The 19,455-nt window shown below is 56.2% G+C and overlaps 1 protein-coding gene across 1 annotated transcript; it reads left to right on the plus strand.

Annotated features, from left to right (window-relative positions):
- The first annotated feature begins 1,143 nt into the window (after positions 1–1,143).
- SH2B3 (SH2B adaptor protein 3) lies at positions 1,144–19,438 on the plus strand. Its single transcript, XM_015877779.2, is given in 9 exon segments — positions 1,144–1,545; positions 1,548–1,613; positions 6,086–6,856; positions 14,605–14,706; positions 14,922–15,013; positions 15,094–15,185; positions 15,394–15,608; positions 15,940–16,111; positions 16,442–19,438. Coding segments are annotated over 9 exon segments (2,142 nt in total). The 5' UTR covers positions 1,144–1,158; the 3' UTR covers positions 16,687–19,438.
- Positions 19,439–19,455: the final 17 nt, after the last annotated feature.

Consider the following 19,455-nt stretch of genomic DNA (forward strand, 5'->3'; position numbering starts at 1 on the left):
CCACCACTACTGCCATCACAACCATCATTCCCATCACCATTGTCACCCTCACCATCTTCTCCATCCCCATCACTACAGTCACAACCATGACGCTCACCACCATCACCACGAACACCACCACCCATCCCCCTGCCCACTCTGCTTTCTGAAGGAATAGGCAAAACCCAACCTGAAATCTGACCTTCATCACACTAATTCCCCAAATTCAGGCAGTGTGAGGACCTGTTTCTCACCCTGCAGAGGTCACCATGTGCCCCAGCCCTGAGAAATGCAGCTGTGCCATTCTCAAAGCACCGGGCACATCTAGAATACAAATGAGAGAGTTAAAGAGAAAAGGACGGGTGGTTGGAGCTGCTGCAGCCTTTTACTGGGGGGAAAGCTGCAAGAGTTATGGGCTGAGCCCAGCACACAGCAGAAGGGAAGCGGCCACGGGTGCGGGTGAGCAAACAAACAGAAAAAGCAGAAGTCAGTGCACTGAATCGGTAGTCAGGGAGCGCAAAAAAATCCGTACAGGAAGCAAAACAAAAGAGAAATCTCAGGCTGCAGGGGCTGAGAACGTGCGGAGGGTGCTGGTGAAATAGCTGAAGGTCACCAGGAAAAGCACAGCTGGGACGGCTGCCCGGGAAGAAGGGCAGCACGGGGCTGTGCTCAGAGCCAGGAGTTTCATTATGCACCAGCTGGGGGGAACTGCAAAGCAGCTCTCAAGGTAAGACCTCGTCCCACATCGGATGGTGACACAGGTGGGTGGCAATGGGACCGACACACGGCACAGACCACAGAGCAGTCCCTCTCTTGGAAAAAAGGTGCAGTGGAAGTTCGTTGTCTTTGCAGATCCCACGGCCTGCAGGGACACAGACCTGCCACGGTGTCCCTTCCCCTGTGGGACAGGGTGGCACCGGGGCGGTGCTGGCATGGCACACCAGGATGGCACTGAGCTGACACCTGGCTGGCACTGGGATGGCACCAGGGCAGCCGTGGGGCGGCACTGGGATGGCACCGGGATGGTCAACTTGGCAACTGTGTGCATCCATTGAAGCCCATCGGGCTGAGGGACCCGAGGGCCATTTGTCCCCGCGTTGGGAACGGCTGCAGCCCTGCGTGCCTTGTTGCGCCGTTTGCCGACTTCCTTGGCCGAAAGGCAGAGGGAACCGCTGGGAAATGGGCTCCGGGACAGCGTCCCACCCACCCACCGCCGCACAGCTCCCATTTCTCAGACCCCCGAACGACCCCACGTTGCAGAACCCCGCTCACCCCCTACAAAACCGCCCCGAATCCCGAACACCCAACGCGCGCAGTTTGCGCCATCAGATGCCGGGAGGGGCGCGGAGCGCTGCGCACCCGCGGAACGGCCGCTGCGGGGCGGCGGGGCCCCGGCGGAGCTCCCGGCCGAGCTGCGGGTGCTGCTCCCGCTCCGCCCCCGCGCAGCCTCCACCCTCGATCCGCCGCGCGGCGCCGCTTTTACATAACGCCCCGGGGCCGGGGTCCGCGCCCCGCGGTTCCTTCGCACGGCGGAAATGCGGAGCAGTTCGCATCGGTTTCCTGCCTGAGCCGAGCCGTGCCGTGCCGTGCCGTGCCACCATGGGCGAGCGGCCCCCGGGCGCTTTCTGGTGCAGGTAACTGCGGAGCGGGGCCGGGACGGGGCGGGTGGCACCGGGAAGCGAGTGCGAAAGGTTAAAGTGGAGGGGAGCGCGGGGCTGCCGTTTCTTTACTGTGCCCCAGTCCGGAGCGGGGTCCCCCCGAGCCCTCCCCGCACCCCCGGCCTTATCTTCGGTCCCTTTTCTCGAAGAACTCTTCCTGTTTGCAGTGCGTGCTCCGTATCCCAGCACCCCATAACCTCTGGGCACCTCCTGTTCTTATCACCGAGGGTCCCAGCACCCCTTATCCCCCTGGACGCTTCCTCTTCTGTGTTCGCTGTTCTCTTTGGAGGGGTCCTAGCACCCCTAGCCTGAGCACTGTGCTCCCAGTCCTCCACCGTCGGTGTGATCCTTTAGGGTCAGGACCCCAAAGGGATGGCGATGAGCCTTACAGAGGGCTCAGAACTCAAAGGTCTGATGGCTCCTTAGGGAGGGTGCAAGACCCCAAAGGAGGTGATGCTGCCCCACAATTAGGGGTGCCCCCTGCCCACCGCGCTGCCCCTCTGCCCCGTGCACTTTGCTGGCTCGCAGCGCTGTGTGGTTTGGCACACGCGGGGCCCCGGAGCACGAGGCCGACACACCGCAAGCAGTGCAGTGCCAGCGCCCTCGTGTCAGCCCCGCTGCGCCAGTTGGGGTCACCGCACAGAGCCCTGACCCGTTGGCTCCGGCACTGGGAATAATGCGGCCGCCGCTGGGATTTACTGTCAAGGAAACCGGAGCGAGCTGTCGAGCTGCGATTTCGACATTGTTGCTGCAAATGGATTCAAGATGTGCTGGGCTTGCGGGGACTTTTGGGGCTGCTGCGCTTTTGGTAGTGAAAGCAGCTGGAGGAAGCGGTGCTGCGCTGGAACCCGGCCATGTCCCGCGTGCTGTGGGGCTGCGGGGCCGGGACCAGCTCCGCTCCTCTGACTTCAGCTCATTTTGATGCATGGAGGACATTTCGCCCCACTCCCAGTACTGCTCTGTTACTTTTTCTACCCCCTTCCTTCACCGTTATGTATTTACAGTCTCTGGGAAGATCCGTGTTGGTTTCACTGTGTTTTGCTCTGGGCTGTGTACTTTTGAGAGGCTCAGAGAACAAAACTCGTATATGTCCACCCCCCAGCCATGCAGCCTCCCCAGGGGAGGGATTGGGGCAAAGCAATGGCGTTTGGACAAATCCCAGCCGGAGGCACAAAGTGAAAGTGCAAGAGTTGCTGGCGGGGCTGCGGTGTGCGGCTCGAAAGGAGGAAGGGCCCCATCCTGCCCCACACAGCTGTGGGACACAGGGGTTGAGCCCCATCCCTTCTGCAGCGGGGGGTGGTCGTGGGGCTGAACCCATGGCTGCAGTGCTGCAGAATTGGTTGAAGGGCGGAGGCAGCCTGTAGTAGGATGGCTTTTGTTGTGCTGATGGGCACATTAGCAGCACACGTGCGTGCGTCCCTAGAAAGTGGAACGAAAGGAAAACCAGCTTGGGAACAGAGGGGATCATCCCACAGGGCTGTGTCCACAGCAGGGGGGTGGCAGCAGTGTGCCATGGGTGCTGGGACAGCAGGGATGCAGCCATGGGGTGCAAAGGCCAGGAGGGAGCGGAGGCTCGGCTGCATGTGAAAGGCAGCCATAAAACAGCGTGGGTTTGCCATGAGCACAGCACCAAGGCTGTTTAGCACAGCCATGCCCAGGGCAAAGAGTGCATGGCGTCGTGGGTCAGCTCAGAGCAGGCATCTGTCTCCATAGGGTGACATAGAACTGTCCCCCTTCTCCACCTCCCCAGGCTGCAAAACATCAAATCTCAGTGCTCAGAGCTGCACTCAGCCATATTCCTCTCCAGGGATCACATCCAGCTGTCAGTTCCTACTGCCCCAACCCCATAGCAATGAGATGCAGAGGAACCTGGTCCTATGGGAACTGATTGCAAAGGGACTGAGCCATGCTATTGGGATGCCCACAGAGCTGTCCAACCCCCACCATCCTCTGAGCCCCCCCAGCTGGATGCAGCAGCACTGAAAAGTGCCGTTCATCGCCCTGCTCTGGGCTGCAGGGCTGTGCCAAGAGCGGCGGCTGCTGCCTGGCTCAGAATAGCTCTTTTCATGGAGAACATCCTGGGAAGGAACAATGTTCCGCTCGCAGCATTGTGGGAACGCTGTGTTTGTGTGAGTCGAAGAAGCGGGGAGCTGCGGGGCGTTCCCCGGCCCCTCCGGAAAATCACTTGTAGGGCATCCTAAAAGAGAAGCTAAAAGTGCACAGCTTTTCTTCTGCTCTGGTTACAGCCGTTTCTGTGCACAAATCCCATTTCCACTGCTGGCTGGAGGCTGGGGCTGCTTTCGTTTTCAGATGGATGCTTTTGCTCCCAAAACCCGGGGGCTGGAGTGCTGCTCTGCGGGTTGGGCAATAGGGTCAGTGGGAGCACTTTAATGAGATCTCCTGGGAGTGCTGGAGGCGGTGCAGCTGCAGGGCCGGATCCTGATGCAGGCTGGGGCTTGTTGCTGCCGCCCGCATCAAAGTGCGGCCGATTGGTGTCATCCCATCCATCTCATCCCATCCAGTCCTGTTGCATCCTGTTGTGTTCCATCCTGTCTCATCCCCCTGTTCTCGAAGAGATGGCTGCTCCCAGCCCCACACCCCAAATGAACCCCGAAGAAGCCCCAAAGCAGCACTTCTACACTGCCTCCAGATAAGAGCTGTGAATCCCAATGAGCAGGGCCATGCCTGGGGGTGGGGGGGATTCTCCATTGGGTGTAAATGGATGCAGTGTGCCATCATGGTGATTGCTTTGGCTCGGTGGTGACCTGCAGAATGCGATGCCAAAATCCCTTTGAGTTGGATCCAAGTGGAGCATCCCTATTACTCCATCCCGGTGCGCTGGGGGCAAAGGCGATGCCATAAGCACTGGGGCTGCATTCCCATCCTCATCCCAGCTGGAAAACACGCGTTGTGACCTCACGCTCCTTTCCCACCATATGCCACAAGATAAATCCCAGCATCCCCAAATCCAACCTCTTCCAAAGCTCCAAATCCATCCGCGTGCATCATGGCACTGTCCCTGCAGACTCTGCGTGTGCTGGCGATCCCTGGGTGCCGGCGGAAGCGTCAGCACAGCAGTAGGGTGCTGAGTCATGGGCAGGCTGGCGGTGCTGATAGACGGCTGTGTGCGGGGCCCGCTGTGGGGCTCAGCCGGGCCGTGGGGCTGATAACATCTCCCATCGCCCAGAAACTGCACGGCACGTACTCGGAAGGCCGGCGGGTGGGCAGAGATAGAGGCTGTCGTTCCCAGCGTTATCGCCGCCCTGTCTGCAAAGCTGATCTGCTGCTCTGCCGCTCTCCAAATCTCCTTGCTCGCTTCCTTTGTGCTTCTACTTTTTTTTTAATATATTTATTACTACTGTTATTATTATTCCCCACCCTAAAGGAATGCAGCCACTTTTCCTCCCCTTCTAGCAGCTGTGGGGAGGCGGTGGTGCACGGTGCGGCAGGATACGGGCGGGCTGGAGGATGTTTCCTGCCTGAGCAGAATGCACAGTCCCGATAAATGCCGCGTGCAAGCACAAGGTACGGGGGGAACAGTGGGGCCACGCCGGCTGTGGGGAGCTGCAGGGCTCAGTGGGGCCACATCGGGGCCCAGAAGGGTCCCTGGGGCCATCAGATCGATGGCCATGTTGGTTATATCTGCATGGAGAGCCCTGGGGTATCCACAGTGTCCAAATGCAGCCATGGAAGGTACCCCCAAACAGGGGAGCGGGTTGGTTTTAGGATTCTTTGTGACTATCTGTGTGTTGTGTCCAGTTGGAGACCCAACTGACGTTGGAAGTGGATTTGCATTTGTTGAAAGAATGCTTTGAGCATGGAGCGAGGAGCAGCTGTATTGCTCCATGCAGTGCTGTGGGACGTGGCGAGGACATCGAGTGGGCACTGTGGGTGGGTGGATGGATGGACAGACAAACTCTCCTCTTTGCCCCATCGGACTGTCCCCATGGGGATGATCCACTCATTCCTGTGCTGTCAGCGTGGCCACAACTCTGAATCTGCTGCACGAAGCAGCTCCCTCCCTGGATTGCTGCAGCAATTTGTTTGGTTTCCTCCCCTCCTGTCCCTCCCCCAGCAGTTTTATCAGCTCAGCTGAAATAGTTCCCAGGAGGGAAACCCATCAGCGCTGTTAAGCCCTTGGCAGAATGAAAGCGGATACAGCCGGGCCGCACGTCCTGTGGGAGCCGCCAGCAGCTGTGCGGGCAGGAAGCCACGCAGACGCTGTGCAGGCAGGGAAACTGAGGCACGGAAAGCAAGGGAGATGGGGCTGGCATCTGGGACGTATGGTGCTCTGCTGGGCTGTGGGTTGTGAGCCATTGTGGTTTCTTGCCGAGCTGAATGCAGTGCATCCTGGGGGATGAATGGATTTGGTGCCAGTGAGGGTGGCCAAGTGGGGAGGTGTTGGGGAAGGATCCATCCTGATGGCATCGCTGTGCTCTGTCTTGCAGCACGGCCGCCTCGCTGGAGTCACGGCAATGAATGGGCACGCTCTGTCGGCCGGCACGCCAGCGTATCCCCGGGGCTGGCATGAGTTTTGTGAGCTGCACGCCATCAGCACCGCCAAGGAGCTGGCGCAACACTACCTGCGCTTTGCCACCGAGCACCCGCACCATGACCTGCTGGCTGCAGAGAACTTCTCGATGCGCTTCGCCAACCTCTTCCAGCAATATTTCTGCAATGAGGTGAAGGAGGGCTTTGCCATGAGCCAGCTCCGCATACTGCCTGCTGGCCCGGCGCGGGATTACCGGGACACACAACGCCAGCATGCAAACCCTTCCCTGGGCACGGTGGCTTCCAAAGGCGAAGCAGAGCCACCCGCTCGCCCTGAGCCCATGGCTGAGCCCCCCACAGGGCTGCGCAAGTCGTGGAGCTCAGAGGAGCTGACGGGGCCAGCACGGAGACCATTTTCACTCAGCCAACTCCGCCGCAGCTGGCGCAGCCTCTTCCGCCGCCGCTCCTCGGATGCTCTCCCCACAGAGGCCGATGGTGAAGTGGCAGAGGCTGCTCTCAAATCAGGACTGAGCAAACGCATCCTGCCCTGGGGGCTGTCCCGGGAGCAGCCCCCTGAGGTGCGCAAGGAGGGGACGCTGCGGTATGGGCTGCTGGATGAGACGTCACTGGACAGTGGGACGCGCTGGCAGCGCTGCCGTCTGGTGCTGCGCAGGGCAGGGATGCCCGATGGTGAGGAGTATGTGCTGGAGCTCTTCGACCCACCAAAGGTAAGGAGATGCTGTCTGTGTGGGGTGATGGGTTTGGCTGAGTGATGCTGTTCCGGGACCATAGAATCAATCATAGCATGACTTGGGTTGGGAGGGACCTCAGTCATCCAGTGTCTCCATGTCAGTAGTGGTGTGTAGAGCAGTTTGTTGAATGGTTTGGGTTGAGTTCACCTCAACAATCCCCTGTTTCCATGTCAAGGTTGCTATGAGCACAAACTTTGAGTGATTTGCAGAATGCCATGGCTTTCAAGGGACCACCATGTCAAGGAGGATGGAAGCCCAAACTGCATGCAGTTTGTAGAGTGGTTGGAAGGGACCTCAACGATCCCATGCCAATGGCAACTCATAAGAACAGATTATTGCCATCTGGAAGCAGAGTGTCCACCTCTTGCATGGATACAGGATTGGTCCTGGGATAGGGGCTGGGGGCCTTGCTGGAAGAGCTACTCATCCCCAGGGACCAGGATGGCCAACCTCAGACTCATGTAGGGTTGGGCCTCACGGTGCTCCCAGGGAAACTCCAGAAGGAAACAGAGAATGAGAAGCAGCTCCATCCCCTCCCCATGAGGTCTGCAGAGAGCTCAGTTTTATTCTGACAAGATCTGGGTGGCAGTGGGGTTTTGCTGTGGTGTTTTAATCTATAAAAAGCCAGTTCCTGCACGTGGCAAGGCTGACGCTGCCGGAACGGGATGGGCTTTTCATCGAGTGGGGGTTGGTTTTACTTTTATTATTATTATTATATATTTTTAATTAATACTCATTTAAATCTGAGCAAATGGTGCTTCAGAGCAAAGCACCACGACTTGGAGGAGCAGAAGGAGCCGACATCCCTGCGGTGTCCCCATACGCCGCTGCTGCTTTCGCTTTTCGCAGCTCGGTGTCACATGTGGCAGCGACCGCCACTTTCGCTTACTCAGGGCTGTGGGAGCCAGGCTGGGGTTCAGCCCTTTCCTTTGGGTCTTATGGGACACGGAGCACCTTTGTCCCACTGCACAGGGCTTGGTTGCTGCTTGGGTGGCTGCAAATGGTGAAGGGATGAAGGCATGGAGAGCTGTGGGCTCTCTGATGTCTCGTATGAGGGTTGTGCTCACTGTTTCTCCTCACTTGGGGTTTTCTGCTTTACCATACCATATATCCTCATGGATCTAGTAACTCTGGAAGCTGCACAGGGGGCATTTGTGCCCTGGGCTGTCCCCTGCCCCACTGAAGGGATGGAGCTTGCTGGGCTTGGGGCCGCCCTATCTGCACTGAGCCCCACGCGCATATTTTATGGCCAAGCCCTAAACCCCGTGAAAATTGGGATTTGCAACGGAAATGTCCCGAGCCGTTTATGTTGACCAGATGTTCTTACAGGAAGGGGAAGGGAAATGGGATTTTCATTTGTGCTGGTTTCTTGATGGCATTTTAATGAAATCCATCACATCCCGTAAAAGATTGTACTCCGAGATGAGCTGCGAAGGCTCTTTCCGGTGCAGACGGAGGTGCCTCTGTCACAGTCTTACGTCCTCAGCCATGGGAGGGGTGGTGTTTTCAGTATTTTTATCTTTGCTCGGTGTGAGACTGCTCTGACTTCCTTTTTTTTTTCTTCTTTTTTTTCTTTTTTTTTTCCTTTTTTCTTTTCTTTTCTTTCTTTTTTTTTTTTTTTTTTNTTTTTTTTTTTTTTTTCTGGTGCCTTTTCCCCTTCCTTTCACCTGAAGCTCATTTCTGAGAACTGAGCTCCCCTGAGCCAGCAGCTCTCAGCCCAGGGGCTCCCATTCTAGACCCAGAGCCATGGGGTACATCCTAGTGCCGTGGTTCCCATGAGATGAGTAGGATTAGAATGGCCCAGTGTCACTGATCTCGTGGGATGGGAATGTCCCGGTGCCATGATTGCCACAGGATGGGATGGAAAGGTCCCAGCGTTGCAGTTTCCAGTGGGATGAGATGGGATGGGATAGGATGCAGTAACTGCATTTTGGGAAGAAACATTGGCATGGCCACGGCAGCTGCATTGGCACCACTGTTCCAGGCAGGGTCTTGAGCAAATCCCATTCCTTGCTACAAGGTCTGGCTTCAAATCTAAAATGTATTTACTCTTCTAAGTGAGCTCTCACTGTGGTTCAAGGCTGGGACACCACTCACTGATCCATGCATCTGTTCCCCTTTGCCCACAGCAAACATAGATGGGCACCAAGCAGCAAACCCCAAGCAAGGGGTCCCCAAGATGGGAGCACCTCATGCTCTACCACCACCCTGGGTTCAATTTTTCTCCCCCATTGCCATAGGGAAATGAAACAACCCCAGGGCAGTGAGGCAGCTCCCATTGGCCCGGGCCAGCACTACATCCCCTCTCACCCACAGCCTTGCTGGTGACAGCAGGTGTCAGCGCATCCCTTTGCTGCTGTTCTTCGAAGGCTGTGCTGGGCGTATCCTGGGCTTTGTGGGATTTCAGTGGTGACTTTTTATTTTCTTTCTTTTTTTTGTTTTTTTCCCCTCTTTTTTTTCTCGTATTTCAGGGTGAGGGCAGGCGGCAGGGAGGGGTGATGAGACAAAAGGTTATTTGTCATTTATTAACCACAACTTTTTCCATCCTTGGTCATGCATTGGGGGGGTTGGGGTGGAAATGAAATAAATAAAGAAACCCACTTTTAGCAGCATAACCGCAGCTCCGGCATTAATTGCTGAAGAGCAGAGTTTCTTATTTTGGAAACCGTGTTGCTGGGATGGAGCCTGCCAGGGCTTGATTGGTTCACATGGGAAGGGTGAAGCTGCCCCTTTCCCTGCCCTGGGGCTTTTTGGGTTTGCTTGAAGAGAAGAGCCGAGGGTTCCTTTCTTTTAGACCCAATTCTTGAAGGTTTGAGGTGGTTTTGCCCTGCCGCTGTGGTCTCTCTGCCTGTGGGGATGGGGCCATCTGCCCTGCAGGATGCTGTATTGCTGTTGGGTAGGAAAGGGCCACCTGCGTGCCAAGGAGTGAGCAAAGCAGGGATAAGTGGAGAACCTCAAGAAAAGGTACTGGGAAACCCAACCCACTGCCTTTCCCCTGTGTGCAATCTGGGGGTCCTGGCAAGTGCAGCATGTGCTGATGTAAGATGGTGGTGCTTTTGGTTGATTCGAGCTCCCTTTAGTTTTTTACACCTTTTTTTTTTTTTTTTTTTTTTTTAATGGTTCAGGATGTGGTTGTGTCGGGGCTGAGTGCTGCTTCTTTCGAAGGTAAATATTTATGAGAGCTGTGCAGGGCTGGAGAAGCCCTGGGGCTGAGGGGGATGCTCTGCTTCATGCTGGTCCCCATTGCTCCAGCATCATGGAGATGGCATTTTGCTGGTGATCATGCTAACAATTAAGCAGTGCTCAGCAGGGTGGACAGGTCAACTATGCCTGGAGTTCAGTTGCGTTCTCTATTCTTGGCATTCTCATCCCACATGATGCCAAACCCAACTCTGCTCCTGCTCATCGCCCATAGGAGTGAATGAAGAGTGAACACCCCCACAGGCAAGGGGTTCTGCAGCCCTTGGGGTGACTCAGCCCAAGTGTCTCCCGCCCGCTCCCTCCCCACCTTGTTTACTTTCCAAGCTCTTTTATTTATGCCAGGAAATTATTAAAGCAGCCCACGCTGGAAGCGAGTTTGGCTGAAAATAAAACTCGGAGCGGCTGGCAAGCGCCGGCTGCGTAAAGTTCTCCTGTTTATAGCTCTGCTTTTCCAAAGCACTGCTCTGCTGGGGGTGAATGGGGCCAGGTCAGAGGGTGGCTGCTCTGCATCCCCATTTCTCATGGCTGGTGGAAGGGATGTGCACTGCTGTGTGCATTGTGGGGAGCTCAGCATCCCCAGGTCGGGGTCCAGCAGTGCTACTGTGGCTGTGGATTTGGCCAACACGGTGCATTGCATTTGGCTGAAGCTGGGAGCGTCCTGCCTCACCCCCATCCCTGATTCCCCCTGAACTGTGGGGCTGGGGCTGAATGGGAGACATTCAGTCGTGCTGGCGCGTGCAGCGCACGGGGCTTTCAGAGGGACGTTTCCTCGTTCATGCCCTGCCTGCGAAGCAGCCTCTGCCTTATTTATGGGCCTTTTCATCAATGCACAAAGACGGGCAGTCAGCCCTGAGAGCACGTGGGTTTCCAGCCCCCTGCAGCCCTCCCCATGGGGCTGAGCAGCACTGATGCCTTTTTTGGGGGGCACTGCCAGCACCCCAGTTATTCCTGTGATAGAAATAGCTGCTCTGAGAGCTGGGGGCTGTGCTCCCCCAAAGTGCTTTGCTCCAGTGCAGAGCCACCAGAGACAGGAACAGAGGGTGCTTTGTGCCCTGCGGCTGAGCTCCGGGCAGGCACAACGGGGCCCCTTGTAGCCACCCAACCTGCTCCCCTCAGGGACAGCTCAGTCCCCACTGCAGGCTTTGGGGTTTCTGTCTCAGATATTTTCCCCTCTGGTGTTGTTTGAGTGGGGGCAGTGGGATTGGAGGGGGCTTTTTTTGGGTGGTGGCAAGCAGGAGGTGATGGAGGGGGTCTTGTGTTCCCCCCACCACAGCAGCTTTCATGTTTCTCTGTCCAACAGGCAGGAAAACCCCTTTATTTACAGCACATGCACAGTGCAGAGAATCCATGAAGTTGCTCAGCGCTGCTGTCAGTTGGGTTCAGAGTGAATGGCCCCCATGTGCCACATGGCTCTCCCAGCCACGGGTGCCATAAGCACATGGAAAGGGGGACACAGCACCAAAATGGGGTGAGGGAAGCGGTGCCTGTGTGGGAAATCCCTGCCCTGAGTGTGGAGGAGGAAACAGGGCAGAGGAGGAAGAGGCTGCAGGAGAAGAATTAAAGGAAGAGAGGAGGGGCTGTGGGTCAGGGCCAAGCAGAGGCAGGGAGAAGCTGCGGTCAGTGGAAGAAAGGCTGCTGGGAAATGGCAAGGATGAATGGAAAAGCTCAGAAATCCCCCAGAACCATCACAGGGCTGCCCGGATAGGACCGTGTCCTCAAGACCTGCTGTGATGTGAGTGGCCAAGGATGAACACTGGGATCAGCAGCAATGCCAGCCCCACAGCTCACTGGGATCAACTGTTGGAGGGCCAACACTGGGCTTGACAGTGCCTTGGAACCAAAGGATGAGTGCTGGGATAAGCCTTGGTGCCTGCTCCCAAGACATCTGCTGGGATCACTTCTGGTGCAGACCCTCAGGGATGAGTGTGACACATGCCCTGAGTCCACCAGCATGTCCTCAGGTTGCTGCTCTGCATGGGAACAATGGGGACCTCACCCCCCATGGCTGCGTGTCACCGTCCCCCTGGGAAACTTCAGAAAACTCCCCTGGGGCTGCGGGTGCAGGATGTGGTTTGGGGCTGGCATAACACAGCACCCGCTCTGCTGCAAATCTCAGTGCCCCGTCTGTCCCTCCATCTGTCTGTCCCTTCTCAGCTCTGCGGGAACCCCAGTGGGGCTGAGCTGTGCCGTTCTGCCACTGGCTGAGGTTTGTCCCCTGTGTAATGGAACAGCTGAGCCACGGCTTACCAGAAGGGACAGACCTCACCCATACACTGTGGCATGGCTAAAGGTGGAAGCAAAAGAGCCAATGTGGGGAAACCCCCAGCATGTGGATGGGCTGCTCTCGAAGGATTTGCTTTTGCTCTACATGGCCCTGGTGCTGCTGCTGGAGCTGTACCACTGCTGTCATTGCTGTGCCATCACCATCATTGCTGTGCCACTGCCGTCATCGCCTGCCACCACCATCACCACCTTGACATCACAGTGCCACTGCCACCATTGCCATCATTGCTCATTGCCATGCTACCAGTCACTACCATGCCATTGCCATCAACACTGTGCCACTGCCACCATTGCTATGACACTGCCATGCCATCACCATGTCACTGCCATCAGTGCTGTGCCACCTGCGTTATCTACATGCCACCACTATCATGGCTGTGCTGCAGCCATCAATGCTGTGCCTCCAAAGCTGTCACCCCCTGCCACTTTACACAATGTCCCCAACACAGCAGTGGGGCTCAGAAGTGTGACCCACCTCAGCTCACATAGTATTTTTAAACTTTAGAACATGGTTGGGGTTTGGCAGACCACAGGTGGAAGGACATTGCACTCAAGCACTCATTTTAATGGTGCTGGGAGCTGCCATGGTCCCCTGGTCCCCCGGGACACTGTGGGGTGCTCACATAGGCACCGGGATGCCCCATCTGCCCTCCAGATCCTCTGGAGAGCAGTGGGGTGAATTCATCAGAGCGAGAACAGCAGCATTTGCAGTGCTCATCCCACCCCATCCTGTCCTGTTCTTAGTGATTCTATGGTTGTGTTCTATGATCTCATCCCATCCCATCCTTAATGATTCCATGATCCCATTCCATCCCATCCTAATGACTCCATGGCTCCATTCTATGCTCCCATCTCATCTCAAGCTTCCTGAGCTCCACAAGGCTGCGGCACCTCTCTGCCCATATAAAGCCCGTGAGCATGCAGTGTGTTGAGTGTGCACTTCTGGTTACCAAGAAAGGCACTTCTTGGTAGGGCCGCCATCACACGGGGCATCTCGTGGTCAGGTGCGGTGCCTGCGGTAGGCACTTCTCCGAAGCCAGCGTGGTGCTGGGGCACCGTATCTCTTGGCAGCATCATTTCCTTCTCCCTCGAGCTCTGCGTGCTGAGCTGAGCACAAGGCTTCGCCGAAATTCCTTTTCCTGGAATTCCCCCTCCAGGAAAGCACGGGCAGCGTGGTGACCAGGACACGTGTGCCGATAACGCCAGTGCCACGTTGGCACCGTGACCTTGGGGACGTGCCAACCCCACAGGATGGGCACTGCAATATCCCCCCTAGTGCTGGGCATTGCACTGCAGCCACTGTTGTCCCTGGGAGGACAAAGCCATGGGGCCGTGGTGCGGCTCCGACACTGATTGCGGTGGCTCTTGGCAGGGCACGGAGCCGCAGCCGACTTCTAAGAACTTTCTTTCGGCGCAGCGCTGAGCTGATAAGGGCTGCTCCCTCTCACGCTGCGCTTCCGGCCCCAGAGTACACCGAGTCCTTGGTTGAGAGGGAGACCGAGGAGGGGGGGGTGGGGAAGGGGAGGCAAAATAAAGAGGCACAACCAAACGTAGCAAGATTTCCAGCACTGGAAGGAGCAGGCATGCATTGATGGCAATGGTTTGTAGCAGTGAGTGCAGAGCAAAGCCACATCCCTGTCCCTGCTGCACTGCAAAGTGCAGCCTGGAGGCAGTTCAGCATTGCACAGAGGGTTGGGTCTCATGGCTGCGTGCCCGGCACACACTGGTATGGGGCTGGTGGTATCCAGGCACTGACAGAGCCCAGAGTGGGTGCCCCACACCACAGCCCCCAGCCGCTCGGCAGCAGAGGAACCGAAAGTGGCTGCTGGGGTATTATTAGAGTTGTAGGAAGTGCATGGTCAGCATTTTGTCATGTGCCTGTGTCAGAGTGAAAGCAGGCAGGCAGCAGTGGGCAGCTCTCAGCACGGCACCATGGGTGCACTGGGGCAGCACCTGGGGTATGTCCCATGGATGTGTTCTCACCAGCCAGGCTCTGCTTTCAGTCTCTATGCACAGTCTCCCTGGCACACGCTGGGAAATGCCTCCTCCCTCCTTTCCTTTGCATTATGGCACCACTTTTTGGGTTTCTCCTTGGGATGCATTACCCAGCACAGCTCGTGCCAACCTCAGGGCAGCATCCATGCAGGACGTGTCCCTGCCATATGGGATATTTCCTTTCCAGAGGGCTATTATTTCCTCAACCCATGACCCCTCTAAGCTGTGCCACTTGCTCTCTGCAGGGCTCCAAGCCAAAGCTGCGCGCTGCCTGCTCGGCCATCCAGGAGGTGAGGAGGTGCACACGCCTTGAGTTGCCTGACAACCTGCACACCTTTGTCCTCAAGGTACGGCCCCAAGGCCTTTTGCAGCCTTTTTGGGATGCACTTGGCTTGCCCAATGCTCCTGTGCCAAATTTCACTTCCTCTTTGGAGGGTGGTTTGATGCTGGGGGGATGAGGCCTGTAGGGTGGGGGTGCTGTGCTCTGAGCAGTGCCTACATGTGGGTGAGGTTATGATGGGGATGTGCATCTCCCTCTAATGTCCCTCTGTGGTGTCCCCAGGTCACCAATGCCACTGATGTGCTGTTCGAGGCAGGGGATGAGCAGCAACTCAGCTCCTGGATGGCCGAGATCCAGCAGTGTGCATGCAGAGGGTAAGCACGTGCCAAGCCTGAGTCTGCATGTCCTCACATTCTGTGCCCAGCACTTATCCCAGCTTCTCCCATCCTCGCAGGTCAGATGTGGGTGACCCTGAGCTCCTGTCAGGCCGGCAACCTGATCCCACAGCCACCAGCCCTGCCACCAGCTCGGACTCCCCAAGCCAAGGTGAGCACCTGGGGACACCGAGAACAAAGCAGAGGTGTCGAGGACACCATCCCCAGGAGGGTTCTCATACCTCACTGGGTTAATCCAGCCCCAAATGGTGCAAGGAGGACAGAAATACAGGGGAAGGGATGAGGGTGATGATTGGTCTGGGCAGGGTCCCCACTTTCCTGGGGCACTCACCCTTGCTGGTGTCCCTGTGTCTGGGCAGGGGCAATGCCAGGGGGGCCGGCGGAGGCAGCGGGGCCGAAGATGGAGCAATTCCTGTCCTCCTGCCCCTGGTTCCATGGGCCCATCTCCCGTGTGAAGGCAGCGCAGCTGGTGCAGCTGGGGGGGCTGGAGGGACACGGCGTCTTCCTGGTGCGGCAGAGCGAGACGCGCCGCGGCGAGTATGTGCTCACCTTCAACTTCCAGGGCAGAGCGAAGGTACAGGTGGGAGATGGGATGGGATACGTTGGGTTGGGATGAGTTGGGCTGGATTGAGTTGAGCTGGGTGGAAAATGTTACCCCTGTAAGAATCTCACCCCTGCCCCAGCTGATGCCCTCCTTGTCCCAATGATTGCAGAGGGCTGGTGTCCCCATCCCCAATTCTAGGGAGAGGGAAAAGCCCTGCAGTGAACAGGGCTGGAGATGCATCACGTGATGCTAAGGCCATTTGTTCCCTCCCCCATCCATCCCAAATATCCCCATGTCCCCCATCATCTCCTCCCCCAAGGGAGCTGGTAGGAGGCTAACAGGTCTATGCTCCTCCCTGCAGCACCTGCGGCTGTCGCTGACGGAGCGGGGCCAGTGTCGTGTCCAGCACCTGCGTTTCTCCTCCATCACAGAGATGCTGCACCACTTTCACCGCTATCCCATCCCGCTGGAGTGTGGGGCCACCTGCGATGTCAGGCTCTCCAGCTATGTTGTTGTCCTCCCCCAGCCACCAGGTAGGGAACTGCAGTCTTGGGATAGACATTCTGGGGCTTGGGGGTCCTGGGGAATAGGGATGAGGGTACTGGCCCTAAGGGAGGGTTTTTGCCCAAAGGGAAGGTCCTGGCCTTAAAGGATGGTCACTGGGGCAGTGGGTACAGCTGTGCCCATGTGGGGGAAGCAGCAGCATAGGGGCAGTGTCCCAAAAGGTGCTGCCTGAGCTCCTGGCTGTCCCAGTTTGGGCAAGCAGAATCTACCCTCAACCATTGTGGGATGCACTCCAGTGCCAGCAGCAGGGTGCTGGGACAGAACCACCTCGAGCATCTGCTCTCTCCCTCTGCCCACAGCTCCCGGCTCCAGCCCTGCTCTCCCCATCCCGCTGCCCTTCTGGAGCCCAGAATTCAACCTGACCCCCTCCGAGTCCCCTCCAGAGCCCATCTTCCACCTGGTGCCACCGGCAGCTGAGCTGGCGCAGGGCTCACACCCCAACGGGGCACCCCATGGCACACGGCCCCGCGATTCGGACTACGAAGTGGAAGCCCCGGGTCGGGGCCGCGTGCGTGCTGTGGACAACCAGTACACACCACTGTGATGATGGGCACATTTGGGATGCACTTTTGGTGGAGAAATCCCGGAGATCCCTCCGGGTGGCACAGAGGAAAAAAGAATGTATTTCCTTCCTTCTGGTTAGGGATTGTTATTTTGTAATTTAGCAAGGAAGGGGGTCATTGTTCACTCCAGTATGGGTGTGCTCCCTCTCCTGGGCCTGTTAAAGGGCCATTTAAAAAGAAAATATCTATTTTTTTTTTTTTTGTATTATCAAAGCTTTCTCGTTACTGTTTACACAACCACCACGAGGGCACCGTGTGTGCTCTCCTGCCCCTTCCAGGAGGAGCCGAGGGTGTGTGGTGCATCTGCACCATTGGAGTGGATTCACAATTCTTGACCAAGCGCTGCCCGCGAGCCGGGATGGGGCTGTGCCACGCTCCTGCTCGACAAGGATTTGTTTTATCTCTAAAGACAAGGCAAAAAACTGGCTTTTCTCACTCCTTTTTTCTTTCCCCAACTCGCCTGTTGCAGCCGATCCTGCAGCAGCGCTGCCCACACCGCGATGCTAACCGAGATGTGAACACTAACAGCTCCATCCCTAACAGTGCCACTGCTGAGAGCTACTGTGGAGACTGACAGCAAAGCATCCCCAAACTAATGGGGGCATTTCCAGCACAAAACTCAGCTTCCCTTCAGTTTCCTTGGCCATGCAGCTGTGCACCCTGCTCAGCCCTTTTTCAGCAAGAAAACATGTAAGGGGACGGCAGTGTTCCACACTATGCAGTAATGGGCAGAGGGAGCACAAAGCCCCTCTGAGCCCCCACACCCAACGTGCCTTAGGAGAGGAAGATACAGTGTTTCTGCAGCTGTAATACCCATACAGCAGCACTTTAACCTGCCTCCATGTGTGTGCCCTCAAAGCATGGGGCCCCATTTACTTGCTGGTGCCTGGAGAGAGGATCGGCCGCTCTATCAGGAGGAAGGAGGGAGCTGGGGCCATTGCCACATTCAGGGCACATGCTCAGCTCCCATTTATGGGATCACAGAATGGTTTCGTGTTGGAAGGGACCCCCAAACTCCATCTGATCCCCCTTGCCACGCACAGGAATACTAATAGCTCAACCCCAAGGGATCCTAATGCAACATTACTCTCAAACTCACATTGCAGAGAATCCTTATTTTCCTCCCTATTAAAAGCAGAGCCCTCAAGAGCATTAATTTAGGATTTCATTTGAAAGCCAACAATACAAAGCCTCAAAGCTTTTGCAAGGGTCTGAGAATGCACCATGTGCACCACTGGCCATGCACAGCCCACAGCACAGCTCTGCTGTGATAAGTGACCACTATGCGTTAGCAGACAGGACAAAGTGGCTGCATCCCCCTTGAGAACTCACATGGAGTTTTGTGTCTCCCACCTCTTGCTCTGCTCCCATTCTCCACTTTATGCATCCGGAGCATGCAAAGCCTTTTTTTGCCCAACTCCTGTTTCCAGCACCCCCATTGCCTGCTCCATGGCAGCCAGACTCCAAACTGGAGCATTTCAGAGAAAACGATACTGTGCATTGTCACCTCCTGGGCTGCCAAACACAGGGAGGCTGCAGGGGAACAAAGCAGCCCCTGTGCTCTCTTCATTCCCAGAGCTGCATTAAGGCTGCAGGCAGCAGCGTACTCCCCACACACCAAAAAATAGCAAATCAGGAACAAGGCTGCCTGAATTTGGGGCTTTAAAGGCCAATACCTCCTTGGTGCATGGCCCCAGATCGTTGTGTTTGGGGAGAAGCTGCTCAGCAAAGCTCTGCTTGTATCTGCTGCAGCCCCAGGCAGCCACATCTGAATGATTTTTTCCCCAAAGGATGAGAGGGTCTCACCCCAGCTCCCCCACGGAGGCAGCAAAGGGATGGGAAAAGGGATTGCAGCCACACAGAGTGTTCCTAACCCTCCTTTCTATCGCTAGGGATTTGTTGTAGTTCAAAGGGGAACCACTGGATTTGGTTAGAAAAACATACATGAGTTCATCAGGCTGTGCCCCCTTGCAAGGTTAACGCAGTGCTGCAGGTACTCTATTACAGGGGTAGGAAAGGTGCTCCCAGGACGTGTCTTTTAGCACTAAGGATGCTAAGGGAAGGGGCACTGCCTTTGCTCTCCAGCTAGGACTGCTGAGACCTGATTCTGACAATGCCTATGATAGAGAGCAATAATTAACATTTTTAGTTATCTCATCCCTCTCTGCCACACTACACCCTGGGCAGGTTCCCAACACTGACACCACCACCAACTGGTGTTGAAGCACAACTGTGGGATGGCAAAGCCTTGGGGAAGAGCTCCAGGTCCAGGTGGAGCCAAAGCAGAGGGAATCCCTGTGAGCTGGAGCAGCACCAGCACGCTGGGAAGGGGCCATGGAGGGGCTTTTTGTTCTTTCACCTCCGGACCACACAACACTGCTGTCACGCGACCAAGCATATAAAGCCTTCAAGTGTCTGAACACAGTATTCCAGACTTCAAGGTGAGCTTGCTGGCTCCCACCAGGGCACAGCCTGCACCAGCAGTCACTGCGCGCCCTCCCACCCAGCCTCTAGGGTGACTAAAGCCAACAGGTTCTGTTGGATGAGTTTTAGTGATTTGGAAGTTCTACTTTTCACCTGCACAGAAGAGTTCTTCTTGTATAGTAGGTTTTCTATATATTGTTTCTGTATGTACTGTACAAGTAACTTATTCTTGAATAATGCAATTTTACCGTAATATAAAAAAAAAAACAACCCTCCTCTTAATAAACTGTTTTTAGAACTCGTTTCTCACTTTCAGTATTTCACCT

The sequence above is a fragment of the Coturnix japonica genome, chromosome 15, assembly GCF_001577835.2.
Source record: "Coturnix japonica isolate 7356 chromosome 15, Coturnix japonica 2.1, whole genome shotgun sequence".
Lineage (NCBI taxonomy): Eukaryota > Metazoa > Chordata > Aves > Galliformes > Phasianidae > Coturnix > Coturnix japonica.